This window comes from Phacochoerus africanus, chromosome 1 (assembly GCF_016906955.1).
Source record: "Phacochoerus africanus isolate WHEZ1 chromosome 1, ROS_Pafr_v1, whole genome shotgun sequence".
NCBI classification, from domain to species: Eukaryota; Metazoa; Chordata; class Mammalia; order Artiodactyla; family Suidae; genus Phacochoerus; species Phacochoerus africanus.
In genome coordinates, this window is record NC_062544.1 from 238736632 (window position 1) to 238762396 (window position 25765).

Here is a 25765-nt window from a genome sequence, read left to right on the forward strand (position 1 = left end):
CTCAGTGGTGGGAAAAGCCATATCAGATTCACCACCGGGCTTTTTTAAACTACATGTGCGCCCTAACATTATCTCAGATTCTGCTCTGCCCCCCTTGAGAGCCAGACTTGAACCCTTTGACTCACAGTTATGTAAAGTACAGGTAGAACTGGAAAAATTTACAGAGAAGTATAATTGCATGTATGCAAACAACTAATAACCATCCTTGAGAATTATTTAAAATATTTTTTAAAAGATTACCTATGGAGTTCCCATTGTGGCTCAGCAATAACAAACCCGACTAGTATCCGTTAGGATGCAGGTTTGATCCCTGGACTCACTCAGTGGGTTAAGGATCCAGCACTGCCATGAGCTGTGGTGTAGGTCACAGACATGGCCCAGATCCTGTGTTGCTGTGGCTGTGGTATAGGCTGGCAGCTGCAGTTCCGATGTGACCCCTAGCCTGGGAACTTCCATATACTGCTGGTATGGCCCTAAAACTCAAAAAAAAAAAAAAATCTTATGTCACAGCAAAGTAATTTGCCACCACTCAGTTATCTTTAGTCTGGTCTCAGAGGGCTTTTCCACCAGAATAACAGTTTATACAATTTAAATCTAACAGAAGCAATAAGCATGGCACAATTTTCAAGGGCATTTAGTTGAAATAACCTCAGCTAAGCTCGTATAAGGGGTACCCTCCCACCCACCTTGTAATAGTTGCAGGCCATTTATTCTGTTTGGTTCCTACTGCAGTAGATAACTGCAACAAAATTATTTTTACAGCAAATATAAACACATAGTCTCATGAAATGAAAGAGGGAATTAATGGAAATACAAAATATCCATGTTTCATGTAAGTTATGCCTAGTTTTATTAGGTCCTACTGCATTTTTAATTAATTAATCCTTTTGGATTTTTATTTACCCAGATTTTTTGTTTATGTGCCAATATTGGTGTCTGTGGTTGAGAATCTTTCCTCTTTTTCACTGTCCTCCCATTCCTAAAGCTTCAAATATTTTTGAGAAGGCAAATGTCTGCACTCCACCCCATGATGCTTGAAAGAATCTACAGTGGTTTCTCAGCATCCGTCTTCGCATTGCCCAAGCCCTATTAGTTTCATCAAAACAACTGTGCTTCCTGTATTATTTCTACTCTTCCAGCATCATTAAAAATGTGTGTACCTTTTCCATTTAGACACCTACTCTAAAAACAAAAATAGGCTTATCGGCATGATCTGATGAGGGATTTTTAAACTTGAAAATAAAAAATTTTGAAGAATTTAACTAATATTATAGATGGTTAACTTTATTTTCTCTTCTGTGACATTAATTTCACACTAATTCACAGTCTCAGGGAAAAAAATAAGCATACTTTTGTCTGTAAAAGAAAAGAAATGAGTATATGTATACCTATATGTGTTTGCATGTGTGTTTATTTCACTGGTAATAGCCAAGACCTCCATATGCCTCCCTAACCCAAAAGAAAATAAAAACTAGGAAGAGATACATTTTATATGCATACACACACATGTAAATCTCAGAGTATTTCATTTGAGTCATGCTTCAATTCATGGACAAAACATCACTAACATTTGTGCACTATATGAAAAGGAAATGAATGCTTTCACATTCTTCATCATCTTGCTAAATCATCTTTACCCAAATCATGGAAAATACACTAAATATTACCAGAGTTAAACTGTCCATTACCTCCATAGGTAAAACACGGTCTCGCAAGCCTCTCCAGCTGGTAGTTGGCACTCTGACACCAAGCTCAGTCTTCCTGTCTTGGGGCTTCCTCATCAACCCTCAGCATGACTGGACATTGCCAAGTCAGTGTCCCAATGACAGGTAAGTCACCATAATGGAAGATTTTGGTTTTTATCTGAAAATTGGCACCTGCTTTCAATAGTATCTACACATGCTTTAGGAAGAATGTATAAATATCAGGTGCATCAGTATTTACAGATCACCTATTAGCTGCAGAGCCTGTTCTAGGTATGGAGGGAATGGGCCCTACCCTTTAGGGAGTTATCATCTACCTCAACAGAAAACATATACAAGTATTTTTTCTTTCCAAAGAACAAACTAGAATGGCAAATAAGCCAAATAGCAAATGAGGTTTTCGGTGATACTAAAAGCTCAGAGGATGAGGCCAAAAGCAGTCAGGAAAGACTGTTAAAAGTTGCAGGAGTTCCCTGGTGGCTCAGTGGGTTAAGGATCTGGTATTGTCACTACTGTGGTTCAGGTGCATTTACTGGCCGGGGAACTTCCACATGCAGGGGTGTGGCCAAAAAAAGTTGTCAATATTGGTCTTTGGTTTCAAAAGGGTGGAAAAGGCAACTGGAAAAATGCTAAAAACAGTCGTTCTCTCTCGATGTGGTCCCCAAACCAAGCAGCATCAGCACCAGCATCATTTGGGAACTTGTCAAAAATGGAAATTCTTGGGTCTTCGGACCTACTGAATGAGAAATTCCCAGGGAGGGGCCAAGTTATTTGTGTTTTAACAAGTCCTCCTGTTGATCCTGATCCCCACCTAATTTGAGGGATCACTGGCTTAGAACACTGGAGCGACACTTAACAAGAAGAATTGTAGGTAGAGAAAAACACAGTTGGAAATGAAGCTACCATCTTCTTTGACAGAACAAAATAAGAAATATCTATAAGTATTTATTTTTTAAAATTACTGCCATTCATCCATCCAACACATGTAGTTGCCATTGTCTTTGTGCTGGGTACTGTACTAAATACTGAACCATGATTCTGAATTGAGTATAAAATGATACTTGCTTATCATAAACATTTTCTACAGTAGCTTCAAAATTCAAAACTTTGCATCTGGCATTCAAAATTTGCAAACCTAGGCTTTTTTATTTCTAAAGTTTTTTTTATTTTAAATACTTGGTGATTTTTAAATTTTAAAAGTTGTTTCATTCCCTTTTTAAATAAAAACTTTGTTATTGAGATATAATTTAAACCCAGTAAAATGCATAAATCTTAGGTGTTTAGTTTAATCAGTTATGAAAAAATGTGTAACCATGTACCAACCTATGAAGCAATAAAACATTTTCATGACTCCAGAAAGTGCTAGAAAGTTTGTCTACTTTGGAATTCCATATAAACAGAACCATATAGTACGTTCTCTTTTTGTTTCTTTTTATTTAGCATGTTTTTGAGATTCATCCATGACATAAAAAATATCAATTGTCCATTCCTTTTCTATTCCTGAGTAGTCTTACATTAAGTGAATATTTCACAATTTATGATCCATTTTCCTGCTGGTGTACACTTGAATTGTGTTTAGCTTTTTATCATTCTGAATATACCTTTTATAAACAATTTTGTATAAGACTCTTATGGACATATCTTTTACTTCCTCTTAGAAATACTAGAAGGAGAACTGCTATGTCACAGGGAAAATAAGTATTTGATTGGGGGGAAGGGCAGTGGGGCTTAATTTTTCCAAAATTCCCACAAGCAATGTGTGCAAGTTCTGGTTGCTCCACATCCTCATCAGCATTTCATGTCATCAATATTTTTCATCTCAGTCATTCTACTATAGTCATATCTCATTGATGTTTTTATATGCATTTCCCTTGTACTAAAGATACTGAAAATTTTCCATGTACTTTTTGACCATATATCCATTTTCTGTAGTGTTGGATTTCTTATTTGTCTAAATTGGATGGAAATAGAGCTTTAAAAATTTTTTGTAAGTTCTCAACTTAAGAAAGGAAAAAAATTAAATTTTGTTTCATATACCCATAGTTCTGAAGGAAGAAACTCTTGGAAAAAGGCATGTAGAAATATGCCAAAACCATGTTTTTTGAAAAATAATGTTGAGCTGTTTGAAAGAACCTGAAATATTCCATATTTCACTCACTGCTAAACCTTTGACTTAGTTTAGAAAGTGAACTCTTCAAAGAACCTGCTTTCTTGTGATAACTCCAGTTTCTAATAGTGTAGTCCAGGGTTTCAGTGCTAAGAAAACAAATGTTTATGGGTTTCTTTCTTTTTCCTTTTCGTATTTGTAGTCTTCTTATTAGGAAAGAAAAAAGGGGGCAGGGGAAGAAGGGAGGGAAGGGCATGGGAAGGAAGAAAGGGAGGGAGGAAGGAGATTCAATACACTTGTAATAAAATGTAGTTCATTTTATTCAACTTGCTTAATAAATCCATGAGGTTCAGTAACTCACAAATATGTATAGCATATAGTTTGATATGATTTCCTCCCCTGTCCCCAAACCTTTCCTTCAATTTCACTTGGTCCTGTGGAACCCTCCATGAAAGAACTTACCTGATGACTGACTCTAGTTGATAGGTGTTGCCATGTTTCAACAACACAAGCAGATAATAAATGTGGAGAAGGCAGGCGAACAGACGGCAAGATGGAGCTAGAATTTTATCCAAGGCATTTGACTTGAAAGCCCAAGCTACTCAGACCATGGGTGGACTTCACCCCCTCCTCCTTGACCAAACATCCTGGCTCTGCTCTTCTCATCAAATAGAAGGAGTCACGCCTATCAAACCACAATATTTAAAGTCAATAATTCCACCTAGAATTAAGCTTTTTTTAAAAAAAAAAAGATTCAATAGAAACATGTCAAGATGTTTGCCAACTTTCAAACCTGAGTGTGTCGGAAGATCAAGGTATCCTTGACAGAAACAGGGAACTGTTAGGACATGACTAAAAGGGAAGAATTAAACAGTAATGACAAAAAGAAGCATTTGAAGTAACTTGCAAATTTTATTTACTCATGCCTCCTTTCTCCCTAGCTAGAACAGCTAATAAAGAGCTGACATTTTAAAGTCTTTGTGGTATTTGAGAAAAAATAATAGTCCTTATTTAAAAACTCTGGAAATACTGTACAGATTATAAGCACGCAAATAAATCCACCATAACAACTCTCAATTACTGTAATTAGAAGCAGACTTGGAGAATTCCACCCTCATATGATTATGCAGATGATTTTTTTTTTTTTTTTTAGAATTCAGAGTAATCCCATAGGTTAGGATAAGCCATGATAGTTATAGGAAATGATTCCTTCTTGAAAATTGGAAGGTTAATTACAGCTCAAGTTTTCTTTCAGAAGTGTATTCTGACAAATATTGGAATCTGAATGCCCTTGGCTTGCTGCAGGAACACCAACTGGTGTCCTTTTAATTAATTTAACTCTAATATTTGGCACCATGTGTAAAGTCTCTGATTGAAAAAAAAAATCGTTTCACTTTGGTTTGCATAGCTTCATTTATCCTATGCAAATGCAAATAATTTATTGGAAAAGTTTTTTTATATTATACCTTGAGTTTGGGCTTTATAATCAAAGTGCTTGTGTAGTGAGTTTTCATTGAGAAAACCTTTGGGGTTTTTTGTTTTATTTATTTTAAGCTTGGAAATATTACTGAAAGTTCACTTCATCCTTTGTGATATGTTTCCATAGGATCCGAATGGGTCTGCCATGTTTTTATATCCTTTTCTGAGTTTACATTGAAGAGTAAATGTACTTAATTTATAGTTTTTTATTCTTAATGGGCTCTGAAGAGAAGAATGTACACATTTGTCTTGAATCTATCAAAGGTCAAAAGAATGCTTTCCAAATTGGCCCAGATCAAGGGTAAAACCACAATTTATTTCACCATTAATAGCATATTTTTTCCTTCCCACATTTCCAACTTGTTAAAATGTTCAAGATTGCTTTAGTTCTCATTCCTTTGCCAACTTATTAAAGCTTTATGATTCGTTTAGAAATCATTTTCACATTTTCTAACACTTTCACAGTGTAGTTACTTGCTCTTAATGTAGAATGAGGGCTCTCTTTTTCGACTGGTCCAGAGCTAACTCTAGCCTTTCTTTTTTTAGTCCCAAGTTTTTAAGAAGCAAATATTTTCGATGTCTGGGATTTCTCACTTGACTGAGACCAGTGCCTCATTACCCACTTGTCTTGCCATGTAAATTTTAACCTCTGTGAGGACAGAGACCATGGGTATCCTAACCACCATTGCCTCCCTAGTCCCTGGGCCAGTATCTGGCACATAGTAAGGCTTTGGCAAATATATGCCAAGTGAATAAACAGTGAAATGTCAGCATTTTCACTTTTGTGTCTCATCATTACTTCAAACTTATGACAAAATGGGACTTAAACTTTCTCTTGAAATATTAGTTCCTTTGTCTTATTACTCTCTGAAGTACCATCATTCTTCCACTCTTCCTCATTTGAAACTTCATTTTTTACTTTTCATTTTCTATAGCTATTGAGGCTCTAAATTATGTTGGCTTTGCCTTTGAGAAGTACCCACATCAGTACCTTTATTTTCTACATCTCCATTTCCACGTCAATGATTCCCATCCAGGCACTCCTTACGTTACCCTGCATCCTGGGAATACAGGCTACTGTCTCTGTCTCTTTTCCTTTCCTAGTCCATCCTGGCTTCTGCAGTACTGAAGAAATGTAGGCTGTCTGCCATCAGTTCACTCTTTCTTCATCCAGGTTTGTCTTTACCTCTCTTCCGTTCTTACCAAGGAACACATTTCTGACTTTAGATGGTGCTCTTCATCGCATCCTTCCCACACTCTGCCAGACCCTGCTCGTCTACATTTGCCTCTTTCCTGATATTGGTACCCTGCCTCTTGATTGTAAACAAGCTCAAGATTTTCCTCCCTGTAAACCTCTTCTCAGTCTCTTCTCTGAATTCCAAAACTTCTCAGACTAATCTGCTCTCATATTTTTTATTTTATTCTACCCTCACCATCCTCATTCCCTTTTGCTGGCTTCCATCCTCTTTTTATCATTCCATTGGAACTTCTCTTGATGACCATCAAGGTCAATTATTTACCAGCTCCAGTAGGGTTTTCTCACTTCTTATCCTTTTAAATCTTTCTATTGATGTTTTTGGCCATCCTCCCATTCTTGAACTCTTGTATCTTGGAAAATTCTATTTAGATTTCCCTCTACCCTCTTTCTTTTCTGCTTCCTTGTTATCTTGTATCTCAAATATGGAATAGAGATCTATCCTTGGATGTCTCACCTATGTATCCACCTTAACTCATCTGTAAGACTTTTCTTCAACTCTCACCTCCATATAGGAGTGGTTCTCAAACTTTGATGTGCTTGCAAATCATATTGGATGTACTGTTAAAAGTACAGATTCTGATTCCATAGTCCTGAGGAAGAGCCTGAGATTATGCATTCCTAAGAGCCCCTAGGAATTTCTGACATTGCTGTTCTATAGGGAATAGTAGGAGTGATAAGGATGTAAATGACTTTCAATACTGAACCTCTGACCTTGACCCAATTCCAGAGTTCTAAGAGTGTATTTTTAGTTTTCTGAGGAATATTTTCTTTCTTTTTTTTTTTTTTTTTATCTTTTTGCTATTTCTTGGGCCGCTCCTGCGGCATATGGAGGTTCCCAGGATAGGGGTCTAATCGGAGCTGTGGCCGCCAGCCTACGCCAGAGCCACAGCAACGCAGGATCCGAGCCGCGTCTTCAACCTACACCACAGCTCACGGCAACGCCAGATCGTCAACCCACTGAGCAAGGGCAGGGACCGAACCCGCAACCTCATGGTTCCTAGTCGGATTCGTTAACCACTGAGCCACGATGGGAACTCCTCTGAGGAATATTTTCATTAGAATGACTAAATGACAGTGTTCATCACTTTAAACTCAAACTGAACATGTTTACTCTCTTACTTTTTTTTCTGTTTTTAATTACTCAATGAATTTTATTATATTTATAGTTGTACAACAATAATCACAACCAAATTTTATAGCATTTAGATCCCTAACTCTTAGTGCATCCCCCCACCCCTCAACCTGACTCATTTAGAAACCATAAGTTTTTCAATGTCCGTGAGTCAGTATCTGTTCTGCAAAGAAGTTCATTATGTCCTTTTTTTAGATTCCACATGTAAGTGATTGCATTTGATGTTGGAGTCTCATTGTCTGACTGACTTCACACAGCATGATAATTTCTAGGTCCATCCCTATTGCTGCAAATGCCATTATTTCATTCCTTTTAGTGGCTGAGTAATACTCCATTGTGTATATGTACCACATCTTCTTGATCCACTCCTCTGTCAATGGACATTTAGGTTGCTTCCATGTCTTGGCTATTGTATAGAGTGCTGCAATGAACATGGGAGTACATGTGTCTTTTCAAGACACAGTTTTCTCTGGATAGATGCCCAGGAGTGGGATTGCTGAATCAAATGGTAGTTATATTTTTATTTATTTATTGTCTTTTTTTTTTTGGCATTTCTTGGGCCACTCCTGCGGCATATGGAGGTTCCTAGGCTAGGGGTCTAATCAGAGCTGTAGCCACCAGCCTATGCCAGAGGCACAGCAACACAGGATCCGAGCCGCGTCTTCAACCTACACCACAGCTCACGGCAATGCCGGATCGTTAACCCACTGAGCAAGGGCAGGGACCGAACCCGCAACCTCATGGTTCCTAGTCGGATTCGTTAACCACTGTGCCACAACGGGAACTCCAGTAGTTCTATTTTTAGTTTTCTGAGGAATCTCCATACTGTTTTCCACAGTGGTTGCACCACTTTACAATCCCACCAACAGTTAATGAGGTTCCTTTTTCTCCACCCCGTCTCTAGCACTTATTTTTTGTAGCCCTTTTGATGATGGCCATTCTGGCTGGTGTAAAGTGGTACCTCATAGTGGTTTTGATTTGCATTTCTCTAATAATGAGTGATGTTGAACATCTTTTCAAGTGTTTTTTGGCCATCTGTATGTGTCCTTTGGAGAATTGTCTGTTTAGATCTTCTGTCCATTTTTTGATGGGGTTGTTTGTTATTTGGTATGGAGCTGCAGAAGGCATTTGTAAATTTTGGAGATGAATCCCTTGTCAGTCAATTCATTCTCAAGTATTTTCTCCCACTCTGTCGTTGTCTTTTCATTTTGTATAGGGTTTCCTTTGCTGTGCAGAAACTTTTAAGTTTAATTAAGTCCCCCTTTTTTTTGTTACTTCTTTGTTTTTACTGTCTTTACTCTAAGAGGTGGATCTGAGAAGACGTTGTTGTCGTTTATGTCAAGGAGTGTTTGGCCTATGTTTTCCTCTAAGAGTTTTATAGTATCTGGACTTATATCTACATCTTTAATCCATTTTGAGTTTATTTTTGTGTATGGTACTAGGAAGTGTTCTAATTTCATTCTTTTCCATGTGGCTGTCCAGTTTTCTCGGCACTACTTATTGAATTGCTGTCCTTTCTTACTGAAAGAAGTTCACTCTCTTACTAAAAGAACTCCTTTTCTATCACTTTAACTTCCCTCTTCTCAAGTTTGAATATTTGGTTTTAATTTTTACTTGTACTTTTCTTGGTACTCCTATCCTATGAGGAATCTAGTCTCATCGTTTCGCAGAAATATAACTTTGATCTGTTCCTTCTTTTCCCCCTTCCTTCTGTTTCTTCCAGGATTCCATATGAGATGATTTCCTTTATCATCTCATATTTGGACTATAGCATATTGAGATTTCTCCCTCCATTTTTTTCTAATTCTTCCACTGCTGATAAATCCAGCTTCCTTTATTACTACTCAACTTTATTTACCTGTTGAAGATTCTCCCCTAGCTCCCCCATTTCCTGGTGAAAGAAATCATAGAATTTCTCCAAAATCTAACTCAAGGAATGTGTGAGTCATGCCCCTGCCATGAGATTGGAATCTGATCTACTTTGCTTTTCCTGGATCTGCTTTCAATCACACCACTGGGATGGGATTTACAATGTAGCCATTTTATAAGTTCAGGCCGCAGGGTGCGGTCCGCAGCCACCCTCCACACTCTCTGCTTTTCACTCTGCCTTCTTTAGTCATAATCAAATGTACATCTGCCTCCTTCCCCATCCTGTGAGCTCATTTTTGAACATATGCCCAGCGTCTTACTCATCTTCACACACACAACCTAGCATCATATTTCTAGTCTCAAGAAATGCATAAATGAATAAGCAAGTGGAATGTCAATAACTAGCCTTAAAATCCATTCCATTCAGCCTTTGAACCTCTTGTGCAACATCACTGATCCAGAGGCCACAATGAGTATCTCCAGGGATGGTAACATAGCGCCAATGCTAGGGGTATTAATTCTGGTCAGACTGACCTAAGTTCAAAGTTGTGCTCTATTATTAACTGGGTGGCCAGGGATAGGTTACTAAAATGCTTTAAGCCTTGGTTTTCTCATCTGTAAAGTACAGGTAATAATTGTAATATCTGGTAGGATTGTTAGAATCAAATGACATGACACATGTAAAATGTGGCTGAGTTAACATAGTGTCCAGCATGCAGTGAACACTCAGGAAATGGTGCTGTTTTCTCCTAGTCGTCTTATTGTTTTTGATACTAGTTAGCTTCTTTATGTGATCATTGCCACTTTAGGCAATCTATTCCATTTGTTATAGCACTAAAAATCACTAGAAGCTTCTTCCTCTTGTTGAGCCAGCCAGCAGTGAGTGATAAAGAGATTTTGGAAATGGTTTACCAGTTTGAAAATTATTCCAAGAGTCCAGAGAGAGTAAGGACCCAAACTGGGCCCTTAAGTGTTACGTAGGAATAGAGAAGAGACAAGTGCAAGAGGTATTGTGCAGGAGGTATATCTGGACTTGAAAACTGATTGGACATAGGAGAGAAAGAACGTGAAGTCAATAGAAATAGAAACAGATTTGGGAAAGATGAGTAGATTTTTAAGGTAGTTATGAAATTCACAGATGAGTCAATCACTGGATTTGATCATGAGGTTTTACTGTACTAACAGGTCAGACAACAGATTGCAAAGAGATTTAGGCATTATGAGTGGTAAGAAAGTGGAAGACACTTGATTAGTTTTGAGAATATTTTTTTTTAAAGTTAATGGCAAGAATAAGAAGTGAGCATTAGTTTCGTTTTTGTTGTTGTTGGTTTTGAAGGTTGTTTGTTTTTTGCTTTTTGGCCATGCCTGTGGCATGTGGAAATTCCCAGGCCAGGGATCAAATCCTCGCCACAGCAGCGACCCAAGCTGCTATAGCAACAATGCCAGATCTCTAACCCACTGCACCACAGGAGAACCCCAAGCATTAGTTTTATTTTACTTTGATATAATGGAACATGTTTGAACAACTTTTTAATTCAGAGAAAAGTCTTCAAAGAATCAAGAGAAAGGATGCATTGTAGGTAGAATAAGAAAATGGAATACAATCACCAAGACATTTATTTTTCAGAAGAATGGATAACCCTGAATCAGGAAGGGCAAGGAGAGAGGGAAAGGGGGAGAAATGGACTTGGAGAGGAAGGGATGAGAGCTAAATTTGTGTCAGCAGGCAGTCTCAGTAAGGCAGGAAGCAAGGACATTGTCGACGGGGCATCAGCAAGTGTCCTTTGATGTGAAGAGAGGAAAAAAAAAAGTGTGTGATGTGTGGAATAGATGTTTTGGGAAATTGGTAGTTAATCATATAGAAATAAAGAATTTCTGGGTTAGTATAGAAAGTTCCTGGAGTTCCCGTCGTGGCTCAGTTGTTGGCAAATCCGGCTAGGAACCATGAGGTTGAGGGTTCGATTCCTGGCCTCGCTCAGTGGGTTAAGGATCTGGCATTGCCCTCGTTGCTGTGGCTCTGGCGTAGACCAGTAGCTACAACTCTGATTAGACCCCTAGCCTGGGAATGTCTATATGCCACAGGACCAGCCCTAGAAAAGACAAAAAAAATAAAAAATAAAAAAAAAAGAACGTTCCAAAGATGACCAACCATGTGCATCAATCCAGGCTAGTTTGTGAGAGGCCTGAATTTATTTTCATGTTATTCAGTTTCTCCACTTGGTAGAATTCACTGCCAGTTACATCATTAATTTTATTAATGGGGTTTCTACCTCTGGGGTTTCTAGTCTGTGTTCTGCCTCTGTATTTTATTAGAATAGAATTCTAATATGTACCTAAAATAAAAATTTAGAAATAGTAAGTTTTCAAAGATTGTCTAATCTAACGCCCATTTTTCAAAGCAGAAAATTGATGCCTAAGTGGGCAGAGAGACTCTCCTGATGTCATGCTACTCATTTGCAGCTGACAAACATCTAAGCCAAACCACAATCTACTTTCTCCATCATATTTTGAGGAGCTATGGGTTTTTTAAGTTATAGCAGTAGTTATCATCAGTTTTGAGCCTATCGAAGAGATCCAAGAATAGAATATTTCCAGTTGAACCAAACGTTATCCTCCACAGTTCCTTACTGCTTAATTAGGGTATGACATGTGCTTCTTTCTAAAATCCAAATTGCTAGGCAGGCTTTCCAGAAGTATTTTCTGATGACATTCACTGGCTACCACCTCTATCTTTAATAGACTTGTTGCTTCTCCATGCACTTGTGCCTAAATTTAATTAACCACAGGAAAAAAAGTGCAATCAACATTTGATCCTACATGTCGTCAGACAATAATGGGAAATCTGTTATTATATGTCATGGTAAATACACAATAAAACAAAACAATGAAAAACCTTAAGTAATGATCAAAGGATTTCTGATTCCTTTTACTTTTCTTCCACTCTGGTCATTTTTCCTATCTTTTTCATCTCCTTTTCCCGAGCACCATAGTAGAGAGATGTTAGCTTAAGAGTCAGAAAAATAGCCATTTGCCTGACTCTGTTACTGATTATCAGGCTTTCAACACTCCTTGCCTCTTTTTCTCCTCTACAGTAATTCTTGCTCTGCTCATTTCACAGTTTATTGTATGCATAAATTGAAATAAATTTAAAAACCTTAAGTCCTCTACAAAAGTACAATGTAGTACAATTTATTGGATTTTCCTTCCCTTTTCTTTGATTCTATAGGAATAGTGAGCTTTGGTAAATGAAACTTACACAGTGACATATTACACAATATAACTGTAGACCTAATGGGTTAAATCAGTATATTTTGGTGATTGAGTCATTCACCATTTAGAGCAATTATATTCTAATTTTAGAATTCCCTATGAGCACCTTAGGATCATTCTATTCATTCTATAATATATATGGAGTAAGTATTCTGTGCTAGGTTGGACAGCACTGTTTATGATCATAAGGCCTACATTTTGCTTTAAAATCAAGAAAATTTACTTCAGCACTTTGTAGCTAGGTAGTCTTGTTTACTATCTCTTAAAATTTAGCTGTTGCCTGGAATTGCTGCTGTGGCATGCAGGTTAAGGATCCAGCATTGTCTCTGCAGTGGCTCGGGTCGCTGCTGAGGCAAGGGTTCAATCCCAGTCCCAGTGCAGCAGGTTAAGGATTGGACATTGCCACGGCTGCAGCATAGGTCTCAGCTATGGCTCAGATTCGATCCCTGAGCAGAGAACTTCCATATGCCACAGAGGGAGCCAAAAAAATAAAATAATTTAGATTTTGTGTATATTATACAATTTTCAGTTAAGCCAGTATTGAGGAAGGTAACCTAACTGAAGCAGAGGAGAAGGTCTAACTGCCTGTACTTGTATTTTTCCTGACCAATTTGGTTCAAGAGGTGGTATTTAGAAAGCTTTGTGATCAAGACAAGAAAATTTTTCAGGCTAGATTTTTTTTTTTTTCTAAGATTTTTTTTTAACACAGTCTGGGAACATTTCTATTTCATTTTATCTTAGGAAGATGACATAAAATCAAACTTATTGGGAATTCTGGAATCTGACCTTTGGTAGTTCTGTTAGCATTGCCCCCTGCTCCCACTGGATCATAGAAACAATTCAGGACTTCAGGAATATATCCAAACTAGAGATACATAATTGTGTAGGCCCATCTGGTCTGATTTTAGCTTCTTATGACTTTCTCAAAATCCTGTTATAGGCAGGGAAGGGAAAAAGACAAACAGAAATTCCATGTGACATCTGTCATCACATGTATTTCATAAATCACTGTTGAGGTTTCAACTCACAGTACACAGAGGGTTGGTATCTATAGCATTTGTTCTCAGTAGCAGTTAGTGCTTTTGCTGGAACAGCCTCCTTTACTCTGTCTTCTGTGACTTTGGAATAGAATTGGAAGCCCAGAGAACTGCTTTTATTAGGAAGAAGCAAGCTAATGAATGAGTTTAAGCATTTCAGTAGTTTGGGACTAGTGAGAAAGTAGGCTTAATATACAACTATGTCATCCCTTTGTACATATGAAACTGTATGGGTTGCATACCCCTTGCTGACTTCATGGGCATGCAACCAATACAGTCACACAGGTTCTCCACTTAGAAGGACCCATGCCTGGTTTAGTGCTTTGTTGTCACCATCTTAATAGTCTTAATCATTTTTGAATAAAGGGTCTTGTGTTTGCATTTTGCAAAGAGACCCACAGATTACATAGCCAGTCCTTGTTTGCAGAGATTCTGGATAATTTTTGTGTATTATCAAGAACCTGTGCCTCAGGGAACTATATCTAGTCACTTGTGATGGAACATGATGGAGAATAATGTGAGAAAAAGAATATATATATGTATGACTGAGTCACTTTGCTGTGCAGTAGAAATTGACAGAACACTGTAAATCAACTACAATGGAAAAAATAAAACCATAAAAAAAGAACCTGTGCCTAACACTTAAAGATAAACACACACACACACACACACACACACACACGTTTTAGCATGAGTAAGTGAGTGAAATTTTAAGCCTTTAAATAAAAGCAGTTAACCTGATAACTGCATTCTCAGTCAATTTACAATATTATTCATTCATTCATTTACTCATTTTCATTCAGTTGCTTCAAAATTTTTAATTTAGTAACTACTGTATGCCATCTTGTAAGATGTAATGGTGAATGTCAAGAATTTGTGGTCTTAGGGGAAAGAGTTCTATTAAAAATTACAGAATTTTTTTTTAAAAAAAGCAATTGACCTGGGAGTTCCCATTGTGGCACAGTGGTTAACGAATCCAACTAGGAACCATGAGGTTGCGGGTTTGATCCCTGACCTTGCTCAGTGGGTTAAGGATCCAGCGTTGCCGTGAGCTGTGGTGTAGGTTGCAGACGTGGCTCAGATCCCGTGTTGCTGTGGCTCTGGTGTAGGCTGGTGGCTACAGCTCCCATTCAAGCCCTAGCCTGGGAACCTCCATATGCCTCGGGAGTGGCCCAAGAAATGGCAAAAAGACCAAAAAAAAAAAAAGAGAAATTGACCTGAATCTTAGTCCATTTATTTTTCAGAGTTAAGAGTTGAGGGGAGGTACTAGATTTTGAGAAAAATTTTAAATGTAAAAAAAAAGAACACAAAATAGAACAACAAACACATTTCCCTCATTATACATACAAGGTATTATTTTATTCTATCTAATTGAAATGTTTATTTAGGAATAAGAATCAGGAGTTCCTGTCATGGCTCAGTGGTTAACGAATCTGACTAGGAACCTTGAGGTTGCAGGTTCTAGCTCAGTGGGTTAAGGATCCAGCACTGCCCTGAGCTATGGTGTAGGTCACAGACTCGGCTCGGATCCCGCATTGCTGTGGCTGTGGCGAAACTCATTGGCTACATCTCCAATTAGACCCCTAGCCTGGGAACCTCCATATGCCATGGATGCAGTCCTAGAAAAGACAAAAAATAAAAATCAGATAAATGTTATCTGTTGGCCCCACCTCTGGGGCCTGCTCTCTCTACCTGCTCATTGAGAGCCAAAGCACTATTTCAAATGCTGCATCCTTCCAGTATTTCTTGTCTTTTTACACTGACAGGAATAATATATGGTAACATATTTTGTGTCAGTGTCTTGATATTTGCGTAAATTACATGAAACTACATGGGCCATTTTTCAACTTGCTATTTGCATTCATTATTTTGTTTGTAAAATCTCTCTATATTGATAAATGTAATCCTAGTTCATTCACTCTCCTTACTGTAGACCGTAGCAGTGCAAATCTCCTTTCCTGATCTGCTGCCTGCTTAGTAAGGCTGTATAGAGCAGAACCAGAGAAGTCTCTATCTTGGTTCTGCCACTACCAATGGTAAAAGTCACTGGCTGGTGACATTAGGCAAGTTGTCATCTTTCTGAAACTCTGTTTTCATGCTTATAAAATGGGATTAATAATTTCTACCATCCAAGATGTTTTTGTGATGATTAAATGAGATAGTATATGTAAAATCTCCCATGTGGTAAAGGTGCAAAAAAATAGTGGTGAGGAGAATCATTACTTTGCCCAATATATGTCTGAATATTGTGAAGGCCTAAATACTTAGGGAATAGTGATCTTAAAATTTGCACTCTTTGATTTTTCTCTTTCTACTCTGAGCTTGGCTATTAGTCTTGATCCTTTTTTTAATAATAAGATAATTTCACCTTTGGAATTTTTGGACGCCTTAGAGTCTTAGCTCCTTCTTTTACAAAACTGAATGATATTTCCTCTAGTGCACCTTCCATGGTGTTAAAAGGCTTAAATCCATACAGTTATGAAGCTCTATTAAATATTCATAAAAATATGCCTATATTCTTCTTTATGCATAATTATAAAAAAATGAACATTTAGTGATTTCTAACTTTCATTTTGCAAAGTAGCAAGTAATAGAACTGAGAGATCTGGAATTCCGTCAGACCACAGCTGTGTGGCCACCCAGTCCCCTAGCTTGCAGTTAGAAATTAAAACCTTAAGCACACATTGAGCTGCTTTTTCATATTCTCTGCAAGTTTTAAAAATTCTTAATAGAAGCCACTATTAAATCTTCAGAGCAGATGAGAGTCTGTGATGTGCTAAGAAATTTGAAATAGTTTCTGAATCTCCTTGTGGTCTTACAGTGTACTTTTTTATTCAACAGATTTTATACAATTCGCTATAGAGAGAAGGATAAGGAAAAGAAATGGATTTTTCAACTCTGTCCAGCTACTGAAACAATTGTGGAAAATCTGAAGCCCGACACGGTTTATGAATTTGGAGTGAAAGACAATGTAGAAGGTGGAATTTGGAGTAAGATTTTTAATCACAAGACTATTGTTGGAAGTAAGTACCTGGAACTATTTGAGTAAGCTTTCTGTAGTTATTTTTCTTTTTTCTGTAATTATTAAATTTCAAATTATTTTATTAGTTGTATAATATGATATGAGTTAATGTCCATCATCTGTATTTGAGAAAATACAAAATGAACAGAATTTGACTCTTGATATTGCAGAATCTTTTTTATAGAGTGGATTTTTTAAAAAATAGGTGATAAACTAGTATTTGATGACAAATTCTTGGTAACTTTATTGGCCATTGTTATATTTTAAATCAGTCTCTGACCTATGAATATTAACTGAGTTACAACACAGTGATGTGTACAAATGTTAGTTAAAAAGCTGGACCAGTAGAAGTGACTCTGCAAAGACCTTAGGGGGCCCTGTGCTTTCCTCCTACCATCCCTTGCTTCAAACATCATTGGAATCAGTATTTGAAGTGATAAAAAAATAACATAATATGTCTGAGTTAGAGCAGGAGTTGTTACTGTCTTCATGATGATTAGTAAGCACTGATTTAGGGAAAAGAAGAATGAAAAGAATGTCATCTTCCTCTTGTTTTTGTCAGGTAAAGGCAAAGTAAATGGGAAAATCCAGAGTACCTATGACCAAGTCAACACAGTGGTACGTACCAGATTATTTTTAAGAATGTTTTTAAAAAATCATGTCTGCTTTGTACTTTTATAAAATAAGAAAATAGTCCTATTATGAGATACTGAAACCAGATTAACTGCCTGGCTATAGAGTGTTGGGTCAAGTATAAAAGCTTTTGAAAATTAGTTTCTTTGTCAGAAAGAGGAGGTGGGGCCATGAGACCAGATCAATTCTCATTTGTTTATAGCTGTAAAATTCTAATATTCAGCAGTTACTCTAGTACTTCGGCATCCTAGTACTTTGAAGTTATACTTACTATCTCCTATCCTGTGGTTATTTTTTACTATTACATGTTTCAAGAGTAAACTAGTATATGCTATACTTAGATTGCTACTGTTCAAATCTTTCTTCTATTTTCTATCATTTCCTACTTCAAAGAACCAACCCTTTCCAAAATGAGGAAGCAACTAGTTTGGTTTTGTAACATGCCCAGCCTCTATTCAGTGCAGTAATGTTTGTATGTTTCATGTGCCAGGCATTTTCCTCCTGTTAACCCTGTTCTTGCTCACCTCAGAAACTCCATTGTTCTTTTTTCCTTCACTTGTCAAAATCTATTCTCAGGAAACATCATATCAATTACATACTACCTGTTATAAATGTAAGCCATTGTTCTAACCGTCACAGAGATGTTTGCCTTTTAAATCACATGCCTAATTATAAAGTAAAGGACATTATGTCACTGAGCAGGTAGAGGTGGCACTTTGGAGAGAAGAGAGGAAGTTGATGTTGGCTTTGGTCCCTATGTATTGGGAATGTCCAGCCAGGGAAGTACCCAGAGTCACGTAAACATGCAGAGACTCTATTGATGGTTGCTAATTGATGGTTGCTATTCATTGTGTGCATGATGCATGTGGATAGATAGCTCTGTATGTCTAATTAAAGAGTCTGCAGAATAACCCATTGCTCATAACCTAGTGGTGAAAAAAATGGTAGTATATACCTTATTGAATAAAAGAAAATGCGGAATTATTTTCAGTGACAGAAAATGAATCTGGGTAAAATAGTCCAGATACAGTAACTGTTTCTTTGTTTTGAATGGGCAGAAAAGTAATTAAAATAATCATAATTATTAGATTATGATAATTCCCCAGGAGACTATTTTGATATATTTCAAATCATGAGATAAGAAAGAAGATTGTAGACAAATTCCTAGGCCTGAGTCGATTTATTCATTTTCTTTCCTTCTTTCCTTTCTCTCTCTCTCTTTCTCTCATTTCAATTATTTTCCTAATTATCTGATATTTGATGGAGAGTATTTTGATATATTTCAAATCATAAGAAAGGAGATTGTAGGAAAATTCCTACACCTGAATTGATTTAATCATTTTCTTCTTTCTCTCTCAATTTGATTATTTTCCTAATTATCTGATATTTGGAGACATGTATAAAATAGGAAAAGAAATATTAACACGATTACCTATAACACTGCCAAATAAAGACTGTGTAAAACCATTTATGCAAACTATTACATTTAGAACAGATAAGCAAAGTTCTACTGTACCACAAAGGGAGCTATATCCAATCTCTTGGGATAGAACATGATGGAAAATAGTATGACAAAAAGAATTTATGTATATTTATGACTGGTTCACTATGCTGTACAGCAGAAATTGGCACAACACTGTAAATCAACTATAATAAAAAATAAATAAAATATAAAAAAAATTTAAATGTATGGTTTTTTTTGTTTTTTTTTGTTTTTTTGTTTTTTGTCTTTTTTGTCTTTTCAGTCTTTTCAGGGCCGCACTTGCGGTATGTGGAGGTTCCCAGGCTAGGGGTCGACATCAGAGCTGTAGCCACTGGCCTACGTCAGAGCCATAGCAACACTAGATTCTAGCTGCCTCTGCAAACTACACCACAGCTCACGGCAACGCTGGATCCTTAACCCACTGAGCAAGGTCAGGGATTGAACCCACAACCTCATGGTTCCTAGGCGGGTTCGTTTCCACTGCGCCAGGTCGGGAACTCCAAAAGTACTTATCATTAAAAAAAAACAACAACAAAAAAAACCCGTTTAGGAGTTCCCATCATGACTCAGCAGAAACGAATCTGACTAGCATCCCTGAGGACACAGGTTTGATCCCTGGCTTGTGGATCCAGCATTGCCACAAGCTGTGGTGTAGATCGCAGACACTGCTGGGATCTGGCATTTCTGTGGCTGTGGCATTAGGCCAGCGGCTGCAGTTTCAATTCAACCCTTAGCCTGGTAACCTCAATATGCCGTGGGTGCAGCCCTAAAAAACAAAAACCAAAAAACCATTTATTGTCTACTGTTAAAACTTTAGAATGTTATCTTTTTTCCAAGCATGTTTCATTATAAAATTAAAATCATGCTAAACAGGCAATTTTAATCTCACTCTTTCACTTAGCCAAAATATGGTCTAGCATATTTCATTTTCTTAAATGCTCTTCATATGCATAATTTCAATTGCTATGTATTATGTAATCTAAGTACACTATCATCAACTCAATCAATTTCAATTTGTAGGCATTTAAGTTATTTCTAGTAGTTGAATTGTAAGTGATGTTATGCTTAGCATTTATGATCATAAATCTTTGTTCACATTTCTGATTATGTCCTTAAAATAGATACTCAGAATGGAAACTAACAGTTAAAATTTTAACATTTTTAAACTTCCTAATATGTTCTGTCAAATTTCTTTCCAGAAATATTTTACCTATTTACAATCTTCCTGACAGTGTATCATAGTCACCTTGCTGTAGTACCCTGATTATCAACATGATGTATTTCCATCACTAAACTTTCAGCTAATGTTATAGTGTAAAATGGTTTTTAAATTTCTGTTTCTCTGATTGCTGATAAAGCAGCATTTTCTTCACTTATTTATTAGCTACTTGTATTTACCATTTAATGACCATTAGTTTCAGTTCTGTTTATTGGGCATCTCATAGTTTCTTTTTTTTAATTGAATAGTTTAAAGACTTTAAAGAAAAGAGAGCTTGTGATATTATCTAGAAACATTACTCACACATTTGTTATCAATTTTGTTTATAGGAATTTGTGAAATAGGCAAGTCTTAATTTGCTTAATCAAGTTATCTGTCTTCTCCTGTCATGTCTTCAATTTCAGAAAGCCCTTCCCTATCCAGAGGTTAGATAAATCTCTCTCTCTTTTCTAAGTTGTTTAATTTTGTAACTAACTCTAAACTACATGGATTTTATTTTGCTATATTACATGTAAATGAGGTTATATATTGATGAGGTTATTTTTCTAAATAATTAACCAATTGGCTTAGCACCAAATATTGAATTCTTCCATTCCTTAAGGCCCCTTTGGCTTTGTCTCTCTTAAATCCAATCACAGGGAATAGAGTTACTCTTACATTCTCTTCTACAACAGTCTTCACTCTTGTTGTGAATGGTTTCCTAGGAAGCATATTTTATCTCCCACCTTCTAGGCAGTCAGGCTTTACCTTGTGTGTAACTCAACATCCTTTGCTTTATTCCTTCTTTTCACCATCATATGCCAACAATTTGTATTTCTTTTGGCAGAATATTTCATTTAGGGTGAGTTACTCAGTGACACTGGGAAAGATGATTGATGTTTTATTCCCAAGAAATTTGATTTATTTTCCACATCATAAATAGCCCTGACAAGAAGATCCAAGAAGAAACTTCCTGCATATGTGACACAGAGCCAGATATTTTATCACTTCAAGCTGTGAGGCAGAGTACCCCCAACTCCAGCCAGTTCCAATGAGCTGTGGTTTAAAACTCTTGGTTATTTCCAAAGGAAAACCCAAATTAATTGAAAAGGTATTTTAAGGCTTCTCTGTGAGGCTTTCTTCATTGTTACCTTTTGGACAGCAGAAAAAAAAAAAAAAAAAAATGTTTCCCAAACGGCCATCTGTTCTTCGTGGGGGAGTTCTAGAACATGGGAAAGTTGAAAAGGAACCTCTTGGGAGTGCTTTTGGCCATCTTAAATGGACACTTAGAATTGATTCTGAAAGTTGATTTGATACTTGGAGGATTAAAATATTTTAATCCAAATGAAATCCATATCAGTCCAAATGTTTACCCATCTCTTCTCTGAGACTGATCTTAGAAGGCAGTATTTCAAGAGATAGGAAATTAATTCCAGAGTTTTAAGTAAAAGATATGTTGTAAAATGTTTCAGTCATCTCTTCGTGCTTAACTGCAGTATAACCCTTTCACACCTCTAAAAATGAGATTTGAAATGGGAACAATTTGAACTTGAGGCTATCCATTTTTAACAGATAAAATGAAATTTAGGTGAAAAATTTGAATGTGAAATACAACCCCATTTTAAGGATCCTGTTACATTATATTTTGTAATCCATGCATCTAAGCATGTGTTCAGCAAGCAAGTCCCAGTACACTTGTGCCAGTGGACATTTAGCAGGGGTCTCTTTTGATTATTAGTGCCTTTGTTCTACCACTTATGAAATACTCTGAATATCACCCCCCTGCCTACACCTCTAGAAAAATCAGAGAAAAGATGTACACATAAACAAAACTATGATTCCCCCTATATAAGTTGTGTCACTTGAGATCCATGTAACTGAGAAGGAAAAAAACACATCATTGCACTATTACCTTTATGCTAAGAATCAAGAACACTGTTTTTTTTATCAGGGTGAAACCTGGTATTTACTATTAGGTTTTATTATATAAAAAAATAAAGTAACAATGATTAACAGGACCTAATTTTAATACAGTATTTCTGTATTAAAAAAAATTTAGTTATCTAAATAGTTCACTAACCAAATAATAAATGTTTGAAGTATGCAGCACATTTTAATAGTTATTTTAAAATAGAAGTTTAATTATTTTAATTAATCCAAATCTCCTTAGAATCAGTGTTCCCCTAAAATAGAACATCTATTTTCACCCTTTTTTCTGTCAGAGAGATATCTACTTATCTTTTTAAAAAGCCATGTCTATCATTGATGAAAAGAGAGGTGGTATCAATTTTGAAAGTGTAACAGTTAGCAGATGAGTGAATAAGGAGAAATACGGTCTGGTCCTCACTCACACCCTGAAATTGTGTGCAGTGAATACATCACGTGCTCCTCCATTCTTAGTAATCACTGTCCAAAGCAGAAACTTGAAAATTTCTATCTAGACCACCAATATTACCAAAGGTGTGTGTCTGAGTCCTCCCTAGCTGACCAGAAATACAGAGACTTTTGCAAATAGGATGTTAGATTCACTTCTGGTCAGAGGTTATGTCGAATCAGTATATTTCGTAATTCTCATCAGAATACCCTAAAAATGAATTAAAACCAAAATGTAACATGCCCAAGTTTTTCTCATGTGGTTTAGCTCTTGAGTCATCGAAATTTGATTTTGAGCAACTCTTAGCCACTCCCCAAATGAACAGCTCTTCTTCATCTCAAGGCCTGAGAACAAAGTTAAATCTACAGTGCATATGTTGACAGAAATACCAAATGGGCAAACCTGTAAAGAATAACTTGCAAAGCATAGCATTCTGGTGTTATCACTGTTTTTATTAAATTAATTTTCAAAATAATATCAAGAGGATTAGCATAACACAAGTTGAATCAAAGTTCTCTCACACTCTATGGTTCCTGCTGGTTATTTCTAGATGAGTGTAGGCTTTCTCTAATCTAAAAAAAGCAAGCTGAATTGGTCACCAAGAGAATTGCCTTTTACGGATTCAGCATCCTCTCCCCATTGAATCTTATCAACTGGATACTCGGCCACAAGTTCCCCCGTATCCACCATGCTCAGGATATAGCACAACCAGTGTTCTTAAGGAAAAGAATTTCAAAAAACTCAAAAAAAAAAATTCATCTCTTATAGGGTAGGAGGGAAGTATGATTACTTCCTGACATACAGTAAACATTTGAAAAAGAATTGCTGAAGAGAGGGGCGAGAGCTGAGGAAGAAGGTGGTGATGGAAGTTTGCAGCAAGAAACTGCAAGGGGTCAGCAAGCTGCAGAGAAAAGAGAGTCAGCAAGGAAATGGCTTAAGAAAGAAAACTGAAACCAGCATGGTGCCAGTGGGCAGCAGTACTGTGCTAAGGGCACCCCAGTGAAACTGTGCATTATCTTGTGGAATGTGAAACTCTCACTGCCCTGCTTCCCACCCCTATGCCCCACAGCACCTACACTGAGACACCTATACACATTGATAAATGCTCCTAAGAGCAAAACTGACAGCAAGGAAAGGTTGCTGGTAACTTTTTAAAAGAACAGTATATGTGAAACTGTTCAGCTGCAACTGAGCTGTAATGGGTTAAACACTGTTAACTTGGGAATTATCACAGTATTTCATTCTCAGCAAGTCCAGGTAACAGACATTTCTCTACACTTTTATAAGAAGGGATTCAGTGTGGATTTCTTATTGGGAATTTTTAGAGCCTTCAGCCTAGATGCTTTCTTTGGGCAGAATGACTTTGCTGATGCCCTTTAAATACCTACTTACAGAGAGGGAGCTGCTAGCTCATTAGGCCGGTCTTGATACATCTTTGGATCTCTGATTAAACAAGAGAATAATTATAGATATAGAAAGATTTGGATTCTGCAGCTAAGTGATGTCCTTATTTTTTGGCAGAACATATTGTCCATATAGCCGTGTCATCGTCTTAATAGAACACTGGTCTGTGGTCAAGTAAAAAGTCCAACAGAAACTGTGTTCCATTCAAGTGAGGAGTGGAATATTTTTCATTTGTTTTTGTCAAAACTTGTTTAAAATAGGTCATCACAGCAAGGGAAATGAGAATTGGAATAATGCATTTCAAAGGCAATCAACATAGCAACACATAGGCGTTTCTGCTGTAATGTGATGTGTCTCTAAAAAACTTCACACTCTGTAAAATGTGTATGAAATGGCAGAACTCACAGGGCAAATGGAAGACAAACCATTCAAAAATCTGTGGAACCGTAGCCACAGCTCTGGCAAAAATGATTATTAATATCTGAAGAGATAATAAAATAATTATTAGGAAGTTCTCGTCGTGGCACAGCAGAAATGAATCTGACTAGGAACCATGAGGTTGCGGGTTCCATCCCTGGTCTCACTCAGTGGGTTAAGGATCTGGCGTTGCTGTGAGTTGTGGTGCAGGTGGCAGACATGGCTCAGATCCCCAGTTGCTGTGGCTGTGGTACACGCCAGCAGCTGTAGCTCTGATTTGACCCCTAGCCTGGGAACCTCCATATGCCGTGGGTATGGCCCTAAAAGAAAAAAATAATAATAATTTAGGGCACCTAATATTTTTATGATAAAGCTTAGAGGCCCTGTGCCAGGGAATACATCAAAGCTAAACATTTTTTTTCTTTCCTGCTTAAGGTTATACTTCCTACTCTTCCCCTATCCCTCACCTGGGAAACATTGTGATAAATTAAATTAGCATCATTCCTCTATTTACCTATAATGTATGAGCTCTGCACCACAGAAGCATATGTAGTAGCTAAACAGACTGCTGGTTAAAATAGCTTTTCATAATTATAAATGTAATTCACTGTTGTAAGGAAGTTGGAAAATGTAGATAGGTATACAAAGTAAAATTAATGTCATAATTACTGTTAAAAAAAAGCTATCATCTAGTTCCTTCTGGTCTTTTGTCTACATATTTATTATATAATTAGATTATACTGGGAACATAAATTTGTTATCTTTTGTATTTATTTATATAACAATGTTTTCCCACCTTATTAAATAGATGTCAAAAATTCGAACCATAATTTATTTAACAAAGCTGCTGCTTTGGATGATGAGCTTGTTTCACATTGTGGTAATAAATGAGTGTAACTTTGATTAATTCCTTAGGCTAGATTGCTAAGTAGGAAATTACTAAATGTAATAGTCCACTAGGGCTGCTAAAATAAAAACACCACAGACTGGGTGGCTTAAACATTTATTTCTCACAGTTGTGGAGCCTGAGAAGTCCAAGGTCAAGGTGCTAGCAGATTTGGTTTCTGATGAGAGTTTGCTTCCTGGCTCAAAGACCAACATCTTCTTGATATGTTCTCATGGGTCACAAGGGTGGAGGGAGGTCTCTGGAGTCTCATAAGAGGACTAATCCCATTCATGAGGGTTCCACCTTCACGAGTTATTTACTTTCCAAAGGCCCCACTTCTAAATACCATCACATTGGGGATTATGTTTTACATTTCAGCATACAAATTTGGGGGGAACACAAGCATTCAGTCTATGGCACTGGATCAATATAACACAAGAAGTATAGATACTTCTTTTATAAAATAATCCAGGAAGAGTAAACTTTTACTTTT

At 36.9% G+C, this 25765-nt stretch overlaps 1 protein-coding gene across 25 annotated transcripts in view; it reads left to right on the forward strand.

Annotated features, from left to right (window-relative positions):
- Positions 1-25765, forward strand: part of ABI3BP (ABI family member 3 binding protein) — a 276498-nt gene that overhangs the window by 104711 nt on the left and 146022 nt on the right. For all 25 annotated transcript variants that reach the window (XM_047793435.1, XM_047793465.1, XM_047793526.1 and 22 more), the window contains exons 4-6: positions 1697-1829; positions 16697-16878; positions 17440-17495. In XM_047793435.1, coding sequence (XP_047649391.1) covers positions 1697-1829; positions 16697-16878; positions 17440-17495 — 371 coding nt within the window. The remainder of the gene's footprint in view (positions 1-1696; positions 1830-16696; positions 16879-17439; positions 17496-25765) is intronic.